The 16,581-nt window shown below is 34.4% G+C and overlaps 1 protein-coding gene across 1 annotated transcript in view; it reads right to left on the bottom strand.

The window, feature by feature from the left end:
• Positions 1 to 16,581, bottom strand: part of LOC145989852 (superoxide dismutase [Cu-Zn]-like) — an 86,057-nt gene that overhangs the window by 9,793 nt on the left and 59,683 nt on the right. Inside the window, exon 3 of the mRNA XM_083125308.1 lies at positions 4,675 to 4,875. Within this exon, the coding sequence (XP_082981434.1) occupies positions 4,675 to 4,875 (201 nt within the window). The remainder of the gene's footprint in view (positions 1 to 4,674; positions 4,876 to 16,581) is intronic.

The raw sequence follows: 16,581 nt of genomic DNA, 5'->3' as shown, positions 1-16,581 counted from the left end.
GAATGACGGGAGGGGTCAAAATGGCCCCTACCTTTACTGTTTCTTTAATATCTATCTCTTTTTCATATCTTTTCCTTGTAATTTTGTGACTTTTCATAATTCTTTGTCCTTTTTAAAATGGTAGATTGAAGTCTACAAAATATAATTTCATCCTCTGGAATTTCATCTTATACCCCCAGAACAACGGGAGGGGGCAATTTGACCCCTGTAAAGTTTCATTTATAATTGCTGCAATAGGTTGCCGTTCCTGTATCGTCCTGTCTTGAACATGTTCCCACTTGTCATAGTTTACATGCATGTCGTCCTTTAGGTAGTGTTATTGGACCTGTAAGGACGTCGCCGAACATGTCGCGTCAAGAAACAGTTTCTCGTGATGAAATGTTGCGCATTATGGAGTGTTCATTTGTTCAAGATTAAAATTTTTATTTGTAATCAAAATGTATCATAAACCACCGAAACACTTTGATTATACTACATAATGCACAGAAAATAATAAAATAATATTATGTATCCATTCCAAAATAATTTGGAATTTTTTAACGCACTTTTTAAATAAACATAAAAATTAGCCTCGTCACTGTGAAAGACTTTTCATTCCAATGGAAGCATCCCTAATTGTTGGAAACAACCAGTCACAAAATTCAACCCTTCGGGGATATCCGGGATCAAAATCATATGCAATGGCATGCAAACTTCTCTCCCTAGACGTCAGAATGATCTCGATGCGTTACTGACGCGTTAAAGGTATTTTAATGCTTTTTTCTGACACCTCAAAAAAAAAGAAGAAGAAGCAAATTGGTACAATAATTCATTCATAACTTTTTGGTTAAAGATTTGTCGAAAAAACTTCACCACTGTGTTTCTCGTGGAATCCTAACCTGATTTGTTATATCATATCACCCCATTCCCATTTGAAATTTTGAAGTTGAATTCAAGGTGCCGGGTTTCAAGATGGCGGCAGTCATAGTCATATGCCCTATAACATTTTCCCCCACCCCTATTACAAACTTACAGTGCTAGTTTTGCGGAACAGTATGTCATTTAACTTTTATTCGGCTGTCTCCATACATTTGGATTACCCTGTATATCTTCAGGGTTTCTACCTCCCTCACTTTCTTCGCCTTTAGGTGGCGGCCACTGATAAGGGATGATCCCTCGCCCCGAAATAAAATACTGACTATATGGGCTTGTATGCATAGCTGTCATGAACATAGAGATTTTATGCTGAAATTCACAACGGAAATAAAACAAAATAGACAGTTGCTTTTATGTAACATTTGATCTCAAAATCTGTCAACACGTTTTGGGGTCTATCTGCTCCCATTTGCCAAATTACATTTTCTTAGAATAAGAAAGGAAAAATGCAAATAGTTACAGTACAGAATCATTCCAGCTAAAAGTTTTAAATATAATTGAGTGACATCGGAAGGACACAAGGGTCAGTTGATTGATGGATTTAATTTTTTTTCTTCGCTTCTCTGCCACTTGTTTTCTAAACAAAAAGATGAGAATGAGTGATGATATGATGAAATTGATGAAAGGACACTCACAAAGAACACCCATGGCTGGACCGGGATTCGAACCCGGAACCTCTGGAATCGTAGCGCGCTATGCTAACCAGTCCGCCACCCACGTCGGCAGCGGTCAAAATAGGGTAGTCCCCAAAACTGCAGCAATATTGGAGATTTTAAACAAATTCATGTAGATCCAGTACAGCCTTGGACAGCTGATATGGTGTTGCATTTCAGTAAAAGCGGTCAAGTTTCAAGACGGCGTGCGAGAAATATATATTTTTTCTATTTTTCCTCTCATATTTTTCAATCTCTGTCTAGTCTACATATTAGAAACTTGCCTTGCAGGAACATAGGGCATTATTTAAGTTAAAGCCTTTCCTTACATTGCGTTGTGGATAGGGTGATATGATATGAGGGTGGATCAAATGAAAACGGAACAGTGGTTGTATTGGGTTATATTTATGTATGTGTGTGGCGACAACCCTGTGTAGAGATAGAGCGGGAGGTCAGGATAATGCATAATGGACTCGCCCTAGATAGTTGCGCGTGAGCATGTGATATGCGTAGGCGGTCGGGCAGCAGTAACGTCCGAGCAGCAATCAAGGCGAAACGGCCTGTTGTCCTCTGGAGAGGTTTTCGTGCATGACAACGCCGGCCACATACGTCAGCTGTTGCAAAGAACACGTTGGCGACGTTTGGGTGGACAATGTTGGAACACCCCGTATAGCCCTGATCTATCGTCTTGCGAATTCCATATCTTTGGTCCCTTGAAAAAGGCATTGAAGGGTCGGCGCTTCCAATCTGACAATGGAGTCATGGACAATGTTCGCAACTGGTTCCGATCTCAGCCAAAGGAGTTCTACGAGCAGGGTATTCACCGCTTGGTGAAACGATGGGACAAGTGCATGTGTAACTTTGGAGATTACGTTTGAAATAAACCTTGTTGATTTTATTCTGTGGCCTCTGTTCCGTTTTCTTTTGATTCACCCTAATATTTTGATCCAATAACGGGACATCCGAAGGAAGTCAGTTTACCTCCTCCCTGTCCTGAAAATTCGGTTAGACCTAATAATAATTATTATTAATAATAATTAAAGTACAGGTCACATAAATGATAACTGATAAATAAATGAAAAATTTTATCCCGTTGCCCGTTTTATCGACCTTTGATATTAGTCCTACACTGAAGTTGAGCAGTGGCAGAAGTATTTATCAGAAGAATTAATCTTCTTGAGAATTACTTTATTCTCAAACAACTGTTCATAAAACTCCCCACACATCGGACACACTACCCGAGATTTGTCTTTTAAGTTCTTATGGAGATGCAGGAATTTAAATTCTAGTTGCAGGTCTGTGTTGAAACTATTATGCACATACACTTTTTGGCCATTCTTAATCATTGCTCTACATATATCGGAACACACACAAAGCAATGCAACTCGCTACAAGAGCTATCATAAACAGTAAACTGCTGTCTGGTCGAACATTCTCGACAACAATGGAACATTTGATTGTTATGAAGTGCTTGAAATACAGTCCAGCTGTTTTGCCACTGTGTTGCAATGACGCTAGTTTAAAAATTCCGTCAATATTTTTTTAGCATGAAATGTCTCTCAAATTTAGATTTGCTTGCCAAGATAACTCATAAACTTTTCAAAAACGGGACAAAGAGTGTTTTTTAATCATATCGACGGGACGACCGGCACACTCTTCTGAAACGAGGCTGTCCCGATTGAAACGGGACGTATGGTCATCCTAGTTGTGGAGGAGGTTTGGGTAGCAAGTGGAATGGTAAATAACCAATGCACCAACTGCCATGATAGATATTAAATTGGAGGGCCGTAACAAATATTTGGAAAATATGTTTATGTGCAGAAGAAGTATTTGAGTTTGTGGTGGGAAAACGTACGTGGTTAGATTATGACTCCCTTTTGGCCATTCCATGTGAAATCAACCAATGAAGAGGCATTTTTCAACCTTACATGTAAAGTCATTTGAAATTTGGCATACTGGAATTTCCGCCTGAGCCAGGAAAACATTCAAACTTGCATATCCACATGTTTTTCAATTTCCGAAATTACAGGGGTTCTAAATGAACGATTTAGATATTTTTTTCAACACCATGTAAACTTTAATTTGCAATATTTCTGCAATCAGGACACCTACAGAAGTTATTCAGACGGCGTAGGAAAGGTCTTCGAGGGCTCTTTCACACGAGATATTACGTGCCTATGGCAGGGTAAAAAAAGCAATTGAAACTGGTGCAAAGAAAATTTTGGTAGCCATTTTCTCAAAAAGGTTCTTCATTTTTTTAAAAATATGCCATACATATAAGATTACCCAATAACTGTACAATTTTTTTTTTAAAAAAATGGAATGGCGATGGGATCCGAAGTTATGTTACATTTAGATTAGGTTAGGGTAAGGTAGGGTAGGGTAGGTAATGCATGATAGCATGTTTTGATAGACAAATTCCTATAATTCACAAGAAAAACAGTAACGAAAATGATATACAATATTGTTTGAATTTACGTACATGAAGCTGTTCAGTTCATAGCAATACAGGGCGATTCTAAAGTCTTTCCCATACGCAACTCCGTTATTAGTGCACATAGCGAAAAATGGAAAGAGGGGATAGCTGTTGGAAACAGGCGAGTTTCAATCTAAAGTGCTTAAATTTTCAACGTACTCTGTATCGTTCAGCTAGCGCACTAACACAAAAAATATACACTAAGTTTATACATATAGTAGCTCTGAGGCACTACAACAGCAACAATACGTTGTTTGGAAAGAGTGACTGTCCATCCCCAATTCCTCTCGCTTAGTCGCTGTCTGAGTTAATTGGTTCATCAATTAGGTATTCACAGCTAATCTCTTACTTCACGGATTGTTCTATCACCACGTAGTAAAAATATATCTATTTTAAGAGACGTTGGAATTGTGTCATATTGATAATTAAACTGCTTTAGTGTGACATGACTCCAACTAAGATTGAGTAGTAAAGTGTTCTTGCACGAGAACTTGGAAATACAAAACTTTCGTGAGACGCTCGAAATGAACGTTCAAGGAGGAAAGATTGATCTGGCGCCTCAGGCTGAAGGACCTTAATAGCTCTGGAAGATTTTTATGTGTTTACCCTACTGCGATCAAACACACTCACCCCATCTGGGTTGAAATGTCCTCCAGCGCTTTTGCAGTTCTGCCTGGTGTCTCCCTTCTCGTGGATGTGGAAGCCGTGAAGCCCTGGTGTCAATCCACTCACCGTCCCTCTTATTTCCACCGGCCCTGAGGTGTCTGATTGGACGAAGCTGATGGTTCCCCTCACTTCCGATCCAATCAGAGTAACTACAGCTCTGCGCTCCTGCAATAAAGAAACGAAATTTTCCAACTGAAAAAAAATAATATATATATATATATATATTTTCCAAGTACCTTATTTATAATTTACAGTATTCCAAATATAAAGTACAATGTAGGCCTACTTTCAACAAAGAACACTTAATCTAAGTAGGAAAAAATACATTTTTATCTTCTTCCTTAAAAATCAGACATTCATATCCAGAGCTAAATGAAGAGTCGCTTGGATCCTCTTCTCAATCAGAATCTGAGTCCTCTGTAACATCCAGTGCATTACTAATAAATTACAACAGAGAAAATTTCCAAAAAATACGGTGAACCTGGACTATTTTGATAAATAAAAACAATTATTTGTTACTTTACCCCTCAGGTTCCAGGATGTTAACGAAAGTACTATTAACTAGTATATTTCATAAACCTGAAGATTTGGGTGGGGCAAGTGTCCCCCCACGCTTATGTTCATAGATAATTATATTTCCACAAAGAACTAACAAACTTAATATCTAGCCTTCTTAAACCCGAAGGTTTATGGCTGCAGCAAAACAGGCCTTTCATCTGTCCCTATTCTGAACATTTATCCAATCTTTTCCATACTTACCGATTTCCTTTAGGACCATCTCAACGTTATCTCTCTATCTTCGTCTTGGCCTTCCTACTGGTCTCTTACCATCAGGTGTCCCAACAAGAATCCTGCAAACCTTCTTTCCTCTCCCATTCGTGCCACATCACCGCCCACCTAAGTCTTTTGATTTAATCATTCTAATAATATCAGGAGATGAATACATATTATGTACTTCTAAATTGTGTATCCTTCTGCACTCACCTGTCTTCTGATCTCTTTTAGATCCAAATATTTTCCTAAGGATTTTATTTTCAAATACTCATAATTTATGTTCCCCTTTCAATGTAAGGGACCAAGTTTCGCATCCATATAATACTACTGGCAAAATTACTGCTTTGTATATTTGTGTACACTTTTAGTTTTTTAGATATTATACGAGAAGATACAAGTTGAAGAGAAAAGTAACATCCATTTCCTAAATTAAGCCTGTTTTTTATTTCCTCTTTAATATAATTTTCATTTGTTAGTATTACTCCTAAGTACTTGAATTTAGAAACTAGTTCAAATGAGTTGTTATTAATAATTAGATTTTGATTATTACCTAACACTTGGTTTCGTCCTGTAAGCATATATTTAGTTTCTCTTTGCTAACCAGCGGCGTAAATAACAGCCCGCAACCGTCGCGGTGCGGTGGGGAGCGCAAGAGTTTCAGGGGCGCAGTAACAATTATAAATTAAGAAAGACCGAGTTTACAAAAGTTTTCCTTTTGGCGTTAAATATATATTTTCAACCAAATATATTATATTTCCATGCAGGGGTTGCTTTTTAAAGCCCATTTGAAGAGAGAAAGAAGTCCTTATTGAACACCCTTTATTCCGCTTCCGAATATACCTTAATAATGACGCAGCGTAACGCACAGAAAATTATTTTACCAATTCAGCAGTAGCGTAAATAACACTTTAATGATACCTAGTGTAAAGGGAAAATTGATGTTTATGCAGAAAATAAAGAGATGGATGCTACCTTCATTTGGTGCAAAGGTACATAAACCTTAAACTTAAAACTCAGCTAGCTTATCTACAGGGTAGGGTTCTTTGTAGACAACGAAACCAGACAGGATGCCTTCCAATAGAGACGTTTAAACGAATATATTATTTAAACACAGGATACATGGAGTAAGAATATTTACATGATAAGCTACTTTCTTCTATGCTTTTTATTATTTTCTCTATCTGTATATTCTTCTATCTGGACTTCCTTCTCAATGGACAGATCTGGATCTGGACTTCCTTCTTAATGGACGGTCTGGATCGGGACTTCCTTCTCAATGAACGGTCTTGATCTGGACTTCCTTCTTAATGGACGGTCTGGATCGGGACTTCCTTCTTAATGGACGGTCTCTATCGGGACTTCCTTCTTAATGGATTTCAATTTAGGTTTTGACTATTTAACGAATTCCTTTATTCTTTTCCAACTTTTTCCTTTAAGCTTTGGGAATAATACTAATATCCTCCCTTGGGGCTGCAATTGGAACGTGCCACCACTAACTAGGTCCAACAGAGTGTATACTTGGTGCAGCCGATTGACATGCGCATCCAAGTAGGTGCTACAGTTAAACTGCGCAACCAAAAAGTGCTGTGGGGCGTCGATCAGAACGCGCTCGCCACTGATGTAAACAAAATTTCCCCTATAGGAATGGTAAATCAATCAGACAGATGCAATATCTGTTCAAAGACACAAACTTGTATCAGTGCTTTGACTTCCTTAATTTTCATATTAACTTACATGTGATCACTGATTTGATTTATAAAATATATATATTAATTTACTTCTTTCATATTTATTCTTTGTCTTCTTATAATATATTCTATTGTTTTTCATCTTTCCAATTTGCTTTGTTCTTATTTATAAAGTTATTCACATATATTATGCCAATTCTTAACCTTGCACGCCTGGTGCTGCCATCTCTATTCTTCTTTGGCAAACTATTTACATTACTTGGTCCTATTGGGTACGTAACATGGAGTTGCTTTCTCAACAGGATGAGATCGTTAATGCTATATGTGCTTTTCTACGTAAATTGAAAAAAAAATCTTGTTAGAGGCGTACCACGACAACGTTTCGATTTTTTAAAATAGAGAAGTGAAATGAGTCTGCAATGATTGGGAGAAGCTACGCCTAATATCCCCCTTTTCCTTTAGATTTTTTTTCTGGGAGCAAAACTGAAGGTAAATAGTATGTATGTACTGTGCAGTAACTGTTAATTTTGTTAAATGTTAAGGCAAGAAAGTATCCAGAGGGATAGGTGCTATATTTATAACCTTTTTCAGGCATTTAATGTTATTTTATTTATGAGAACACGAAATGTGCCGAATTCAAACAATGTTGAAAATTGAAGTTTAAGTTCACTTTATGCACAGATAGGCTATTCGGGAATCTGGACCACAATGTGTCTCCACCGAGTATTGAACCCATTGATTACAAGCCAAAAACTCTTGGAACATTGTCATGATTAAGCATTCAGCATATATTCATGTGTAACTATGTAATTGTTTACAGTTTGTCTGTTTACATTTTTGTCATTGAATTTGTTCAAAAGTTACAAGACAAAAACTTCAGGAAGTACTAAAAAAAATCACTTTTTGAAGATTATTTTTTAAATTATGACAAAACCACCGACATTATCGAAAAATTAAGCAGAATCTTTTTTGTAGCCCATCTAATGAGGATTAAGATTAAAAAAGATTACCTGCCTACGATCATTGGTTACGGAAATATAGGTCAATAACTGAGTCTCTGCAAAATTTATGTTCGGGGGGGAAGGGGCGCTGGAGGGAAGAACCGAGAGAAGGGAAGGTGACTTTTGGAATTTTGCATCTCCTTGTTTCCAGTGGCGTAGCGTTATAATGTGCCCGTACGCCCGACGTTCCTAGATTTAAAATTTCAAAAATGCTTAAATGCTGTGATTATAAAGTAAAACGTGACTAATTTCATATATGTTTGACCTTCATGGCATTATAATAGCTATTTTTTGCGATCCGCTTGCAACGCTCCACTCTCAACACTCGTTCTCTTTTCAATGCCTTTCCCGGCCGGACGCCGAACAGGTTCGGCGTACAGGACTCTCTATTCCTGGCTGCCTTTATGGAGGAAAAGCTTCGATTTCTACAGCACGCGCGTAAATGCTCTCTCGTGCGCCAGCGTGATGCTACAATACGCAATATTGACTGACGTAGCTTTACCAATCTCAAATATACTGCTTCTTAATGGCCACTGCATTGTATAATTTATCGCACGAACAGCGATGTGGATTAGAAACTAAAAGATCAACACAGTTTTTGTCAAGTAAGTTGGTGAAATCCTCGTGGTAGAAATTCAGCCTGTGGCTGCTCTACCACTTAACCCTCAAAACTATTAATTTTTTTATTGTATTTTTTCGTTATTATCTAACTACTTAATATTGTGTCAATGGAAATGTTTATCATTCATTTGAAAACTCTTAACATCGAATGGTCTCTGGAGAAAATTATTTTAAAATGTTTATCAGCATTCTCAAGATGTAATAAACAGTGGTCTGAATTACTAATCGGCACTGTTACGTCATTAGAGTGTACGATATTTGGATCATCCACTCTGCTTTGCACAGTGCGCCAAGACGACAGAGGTCCCTGGTTCGAATCCCGGCGTGAGCACGGGTGTTCTTTGTCAGTGTCCCTTCATCAATATCATCACTCATATTCATATTCGCAATTAACCAAAAGTGGTAGAAAAGCGAAATAAAATAAACCAAATCAATCAGTAGTTGGATCATCCACAACAATGACGTCTACTGTTGTGCAGAGGCGCTTATGATTCAGGTAGGTTTTTAATGACTTGCGTCATGTAGACAGGTATAAAAAAAGGTATAAAACACCAGAGTTCAAAACATGTGTGGCATAGTGAGTCATCTAATTTTCTAGCTAAAACATGCATGGATGATGTTTTATTGAAAACCCAGCTGACTTCAGGCAAATAAACAATACCTGTGGCGACTAATACCATAAGTAAATTATTAACCAAGAAAGGGCCGACCCTTCCTTCGGACTTGGCGTTCCCACCCGAAATGTCCATGCTACGCCACTGGTTTTAACCCATCATGAATTGTAAATTTGTCAGACACATTAATATCAACACGAATTTTACTTTCTGTTTCAATGGTGCATACTTTTATCATATTAACAAGCTTCTTAAGTATTCCAAACTCCACTAATATATTATATAATTTATCTCTTTTAACCGAATCATATGCTTTTTTTAAAATCAATGAATAGCTGCTAATGAACATTTTTATTATATTCCCATATTTTTTCAAGTGTCTGTCTGCTGTGAAAATTTGATCTATAGTTGAGCTGTTACGTTTAAATCCACATTCATAATCACCTACAATTTCATTAGCATATAGGGTTAATCTTGTTAAAATAATGTTAGAATATTTTTTGTGATGTTTAAAGGAGAGAAATTCCACGATAATTATTGCAGTTCATTTTATCACCTTTTTTAAACACAGGGACAATGATTGATTCTTTCCACTGTTGAGGGATTTCTTCTTTATTTCATATTAAACAAATTAATTTATGAATTTGACATATTAACGAATTCCCATCATATGTGGCTGGTTTTAAATCAATGCCAGGTGCTTTGTTATTCTTTAGGCTTTTAATAGCATGTTTAACTTCAGTCAAGCTAGGTTCTGGAACTAAATGTTCTGCTGTGTGTATTTCATTTGCTTATGATTTATCTCCTACATGAACATTTAAAAGGTCATTAAAGTAGTTCTTCCTTAAATAGTTAAAATATCGCTTGGATCAGCCAAAAATTAACCGTTTTTATCTATTATCAAGTTTACTTTAGGTTACCACCCCTTTGTAAATTCATTTACAACTTTATATAAATCTCTGATATTTTTATTATTGCTGTTTTATGATTCCACAAAGACTTAAAACATTTCATATCATTTATGCTAGAACGTGCCGGCAAATAAGTTTTCACTATATTTTTTTTCACTTTAATACCGCTTGCCGAAAAATTTAGTTCACCCTGTCACAATCGCACTGCATCTGTCGGTTGTGAGGAATACATTATGTCCTTAACAATTCCACACACAGCAAAATCGCATGGCACCTTCAACCGATCAGTTATCACGAAATATCACTATCAATGAACTTTTTCGATCATAATTTCTTCATTACGTCATTAGTGTTATGGGTCACCTAATTTATGCGCCATCCTGTACTTCTACAATTCGGATTTTGCACTCTGTTATACCTTCATACATTGAAATGTATCATTTCAACTACTGCTACAATATACGAATACATAACAACCTTTTGATAAAGTTTTATGGTAAAAAGTATTCTTGATAATATTCATGACAATGCTTATTTCGTCACCTTTATTGAACCTTATATACAGTGTGATTAAAAAGTGTTAGCACTATATGGGATATAGAAAATGTACTACTCACCGCCTACGTTTACTTCTTGAACGAAAACAAATATTGTAACACGCATGTTTGCATAGACTGTCACACACTAAACATACTGTATAACAACACACTTTTACGAATCAATTCGTGTCATTGCAGCAAAGGTTCCTCCTTTAAGTAAATTGTCTACTTCCAATATAGTGTTAACATTTATTTGAATCCCCCAGTACGTATATCTAAATTTGCCCAAGGGGTTACGGTTTTGCCATTCTGGCCATAAGTTACCCTGAAGTAGATGAACAATACCTCAAAATATAATTTATTTACTAATTACGTACGTGTTTTATCCTAATTCCATCCTAATAATTGTTATTCAAACAAATTCGGAGTAATGCGAACAAAGGTATAACCGTAAGTTCGAGAAGTCTGTATACTGTGAAGACTATAAAGATATGTTACTGTAAACAATTAAAGTAATTGAAAGAATATCATAAGCGATGATCATATTACTCAACTAAAAAGTGTGATGTGCAGGGTACGGATTTATATGTAGTAAATATGTGCTAAATATGTACTAAATACATATTTAGTTATTTCCACCAAAATATGGAGTTAAATATGAACTTAAAATTTTAAAAGAAACCTTTTTAATAATATAAGACGCTACATGAGCTACACTACATACAGTACGCTTACATTGACATTAATTGTAAAACAATACACAATATGTTTTCAACTAGAAAAGAGGGTGCTCGACTTGGGACTCTCTTACAACGTTGCCTAAACTTATCCGTTGTTTAAGCTGTATCAAGGTGGATGTTGCCAATGTCATTGTGAAAATTTTCATCTTCAAAACAAAGGCATGCTTTCAGAAATGTACAAACACTGGTATCGTGGTATAATAGATATGCATAAATATTATATTAGGATAAACATTTTGAAAAACAAGAAGTATTTTATTTGTAATTTAAAAAAATACTGATACTTACTAATTATTGCAAGAAACAAATGTCGTAGGACATAATTAAATATGCGTCAAATTTACTCTTAGACCAACCCTATACTTCCAAATGAAAAAGTTCTGAAGGAGATGGTTTATTGAGGAACCTGAATATGTGCGACAAGGCTTGTTGCCAAAGGACACCCATGCGCATGTGCATGCGCATATATAATGCTATATTGCTAAAATTTGTAAGTGAACCAAATGTAAACAAACGAATTACAAGTGAACAGTGATTTAACGTGAGCAACTACTTTATACATCGCGATAGGAGGCAACGTAGGAACTGTTTGAAAATGAGTACATGCTCTGCATGTTCAAAGCCTGTGTCTAGGGAGGACATTCTTTCAAAAATACAGTGTAAGGATTGTTTTAACTGGTATCACACCAAATGTGTTCAACTAGAGGAGAATGACGTAGAATTCATTAAATTAACAAATGAAGTATGGCGGTGTATAAAATGTGCGAAATCTAAGCGTGGTAGATTGTTAGAAGAAAGTGCAAATGAACCATCAGGAAAAGTAAAACCGTCTATTATGGATATGTACGACTATTACAGGGTTTGAAAAGGGAAGTTGAAAATCTGAGGAAACAGCAAGAAACCACTGATCTCGCACACGAAAAACTTGACGAAACTTGTGACAAGTGAACAGAAATTTAACGTGTGCAACTACTTTATACAACAATGTAGAATTGGTGAAATACAATCTGAAACCATCGCAACGTGTCTGGTTCAAAGAGAACAGTTGAAAGAAGATAATATTATTCCAAAAATAAATTAAATGAGTCACAATTGCAATTAAACGAATTAGAGCAAAATGGGAGAATAAACACTCTGGAAATATGCGATATTCCTGATAACCAGAATGAAAATTTGTTTGAAGTTGTAAAAAATGTAGGGCGAGTGTTAGATATTGAAGTAGATAATCAAATGACAAATACCTGTCATAGATCAAAGAAGCCTCTCAACAAACATCTGCAGCCATAATTGTTAAATTTGTTAGGCGAGTAGATAAGGATAAGTTTAGGGAAAGAAGAAAGGTTAAAATAAATCTAAATTGTCTTCATTTTGGTTACACTAACAATGATATGATATATATTGACCAAAGTCAATTTCCTTAGAAGGAAATTATATAGTGAAAGAAATTATGCCTATGTATGGGTTGATAATTCTGGAAATATAAGGTTGAGGAGGAGAGAGGTGACAAGGATGTATATGTAGTAAGAACAACTGATGACATAGATAACTTGAAACAATAAATGGTTTCGTCAGATATTACGATTTATTATCAAAATGTAAGGGGTCTCAATACAAAAACTAATGAATTTTATGTAAACAATCTAGCAAGTAGATATGATATTATTGTCTTAACAGAAACATTGTTACATATGATGGGGTCCTAAGCAGTGAATAATTTCATGATAATTATAGGGTCTTTCGTCACGATGAAACTGGTAATCATAAAGGAGGTGGTGTTCTTATTGCAGTAAAAAATAAAATACCATCAGATGTTGTTGCACTAGAAAGTAATCTTGATATGTTATGTATTAAAGTCTCTATATTAAACCAATTTTATTATATAATCGGGATCCATATCTCTCCTGCTTCCAAAATTGATATCTATAAATTATTTTACAATTTGTTTGAATGCAAAGAAGAGTTACAAAATAATCTATTTATAGTTGGTGACTTTAATTTTTTGTTGATATCTGACTCTTCATACAATCTACAAGAAAGTGGGCCCTGTTATAAATTGTTACAAAACTTTTTAATTTTCTATGACTCCATTCAATAAACAATGTGAAGAATAACAATAACAGAACCTTAGATCTTATACTTACTAATGTGTACAGCAACATTACAGTATCCAGAGATGAATATCCTCTAGTTAAGGAGGATATACATCCTCCTGCATTAATTATAAATATGTCTATGAAAATAAAAGTCAAGAATATTAAAAATAATATCACCCTTAAAAGGAACTCTTGTAAAGCAAACTTAATGTGCATGTACGAATTATTACGTGATATACACGGGACATATTTATGCAAAAGAGATAATGTGGAAGAGGCCATAACTTATTTTTATAATGTAATTAATAACGTATTTTATGAAACTGTCCCATATATATATATTAAGAAAACTAGCATACATAACAAATATCCACGATGGTTTACAGTAGAAATTATAAATACATTAAAATTAAAATAATATCATAGAAAATGAATGAAAAATAATGTAAATAGCGAGGTAGAATATAAAAAGCTTAGGAAAATAACTAAAATATTGATAGAAAAAGCATACAAAATCTACATCAAAGAAATAGAACAAAATATACAAAAAGATTCCAAAGGATTCTGGGAATTTGTGCAAAGTAAAAGGGGCAAAAGAACCAATTATATTCCTACAATGCTCTTTGGAAATAAATTACTTGACACGAGTCAAAATACTGCTAATGGCTTTGCGTCCTATTGTAAATCAGTGTATGTAATGACACTGGTTTTTTATAATCCATCAGAATATTCTAAAATGGAAATCCCTTATGAACTATCAATTAGTACAATAACATCTAAGAATATTGTGAAACGATAAAAAATATTTAAACCAAAAAAATCTAAAGACCGGATGGAATCCCTCCTTATGCATTGAAAGCATGTGCAGAAATATTAGAAAAGCCTGTGTGTTCAATATTTACTTTAATATAAAAATCAATACTTCCCTAATCTATGGAAATTAACGCAAGTCTGCCCTATCTTTAAAACAGGAGATTCTAGAAAAGTAGAAAACTATAGACCTATTGCAATTTTATGTGCACAAGCAAAAGTTTTGGAAAATATTATGTATATGCGAATATTTAGTAATGTAAAGAGTGGATTTTTTACTGGTAGGTCGACAACGACGAATCTAATTAATTTTGTCCAACATGTACACGACATATTGCATGATCGTTCCAGTATGCATGTAATTTACACTGATTTTTCCAAAGCATTTGATAAAATTAATCATGATTTCTTGTTAAATAAACTTTCAAGCTTTGGGTTGACACTTAAACTTTTGTCTCTTATTGACTCGTACTTGAATCATAGGAAACAGTATGTAACATATAAAAATGCTAAGTCATATATGTATACTGCACAGTCAGGGGTACCTCAAGGATCCAACTTAGGACCATTGTTTTCATTCTTTCCATAAATGATTTACCGTTACATGTTAAACATTCAAACTGTTTAATAGATGCAGATGACGCAAAGTTATATAAAAAAAATTAATGAGCCGCAGGATGTTTTCAAACTACAAACAGATTTAAACAGCTTATATGAGTGGAGTGTTAAATGTAACCTTGGACTCAACATCAATAAATGCTGTTTTATGATAATATCAAATAGTGAACATGCCACATATTATGAGTACTACAATAATCAGGAAAAACTGAAACAAAGTATTATAAAGATCTGGGAGTAATAATTGATTGTGATCTAGCATTTCATGAACACATATATCATGTAATAAATAGTGCGTATAGATCTTTCCTAATAAGAAGTTGTCTCAATTTTAGCAGTACTACCTCTACTAAACTTTTTTATAGTGGCTTAGTTATAAGCAAACTAGAATATGCATCTATTGTTTGGTCGCCAATTTACAAAACTCGCATAAAAAATATAGAACAAGTGCAAAAAAAGTGTTTCAGATATCTATATTACAAGAGGTACAACATGTCCGCATACGCAAACAGAGTTTCGTATGGCTTTTTAGTGCAGGAATTATCATGTAACACACTCAGCAACAGAAGAGAATTAGGACAACAGGTATTTATTGATAAAATTATAACTAGGTTATTGGATAATAGAGAGTTTCTTCACCAAATATGCTGCAATGCTAGTATATGTAATTTAAGAAGAAGAATTTTATTGCTATACATGATCCCTAAAACTGAAAAGTTCAAACAATCACTATTAATTAGTCAGTAGTATGTAAAATAGAATAACGTAAACAAATCCAAATATTGATTTTATTTTTAATATTTTGGATTATAAAAGTGCCATAAAAAAACACTTGACAGAGACACTTTGACAATTGGTTAATAAGATTAATAGGAAATAACAATGATATAAATTCATACACATATTAATGAACATATATCCATCCATCCATACATACATACATATATATCTATATAATGTACATATATATATATATATATATATATATATATATATATATATATGTATGTATGTATATGTGCATTAATATATGTCCGAATTTATATCATTGTTATTTCTTTCCTATTATGGTTATATTTATTCTGGACAAATCTTATCTAGTCCCTGTACTCCTTGTATTGGTTGTGGATTAATGGATAGTTTATACATATTTTTTTATGAGCACGTCAGTACTCTGTGTAAATATATTTACGTTGTAGTTATATCCAGGAAATATGTGAGCATGTTATTTAATTTCATTTGTATATATATTTACATTATTTATGTCGTTTCAATGCCTCTGTAATTGGATATATCTCTGTAGATGGCAAATAAATAAATAATTAAAATAACATGTGTAATTTTACTACTACTGTGTATTTTAGTATAAGGGCAATTATATTGTGACAGTTGTGACATTCAGACAAATTAATATTTATTTTATTATTTTCTTAGCATCTTCAAATATGTAACTCTATCAATT

The sequence above is a fragment of the Lepisma saccharinum genome, chromosome 7 (genome assembly GCF_977018435.1).
Source record: "Lepisma saccharinum chromosome 7, izLepSacc3.1, whole genome shotgun sequence".
Lineage (NCBI taxonomy): Eukaryota > Metazoa > Arthropoda > Insecta > Zygentoma > Lepismatidae > Lepisma > Lepisma saccharinum.
Note: the sequence above shows the minus strand (reverse complement) of the source record. Positions and strands in the feature narration are given on the sequence as shown.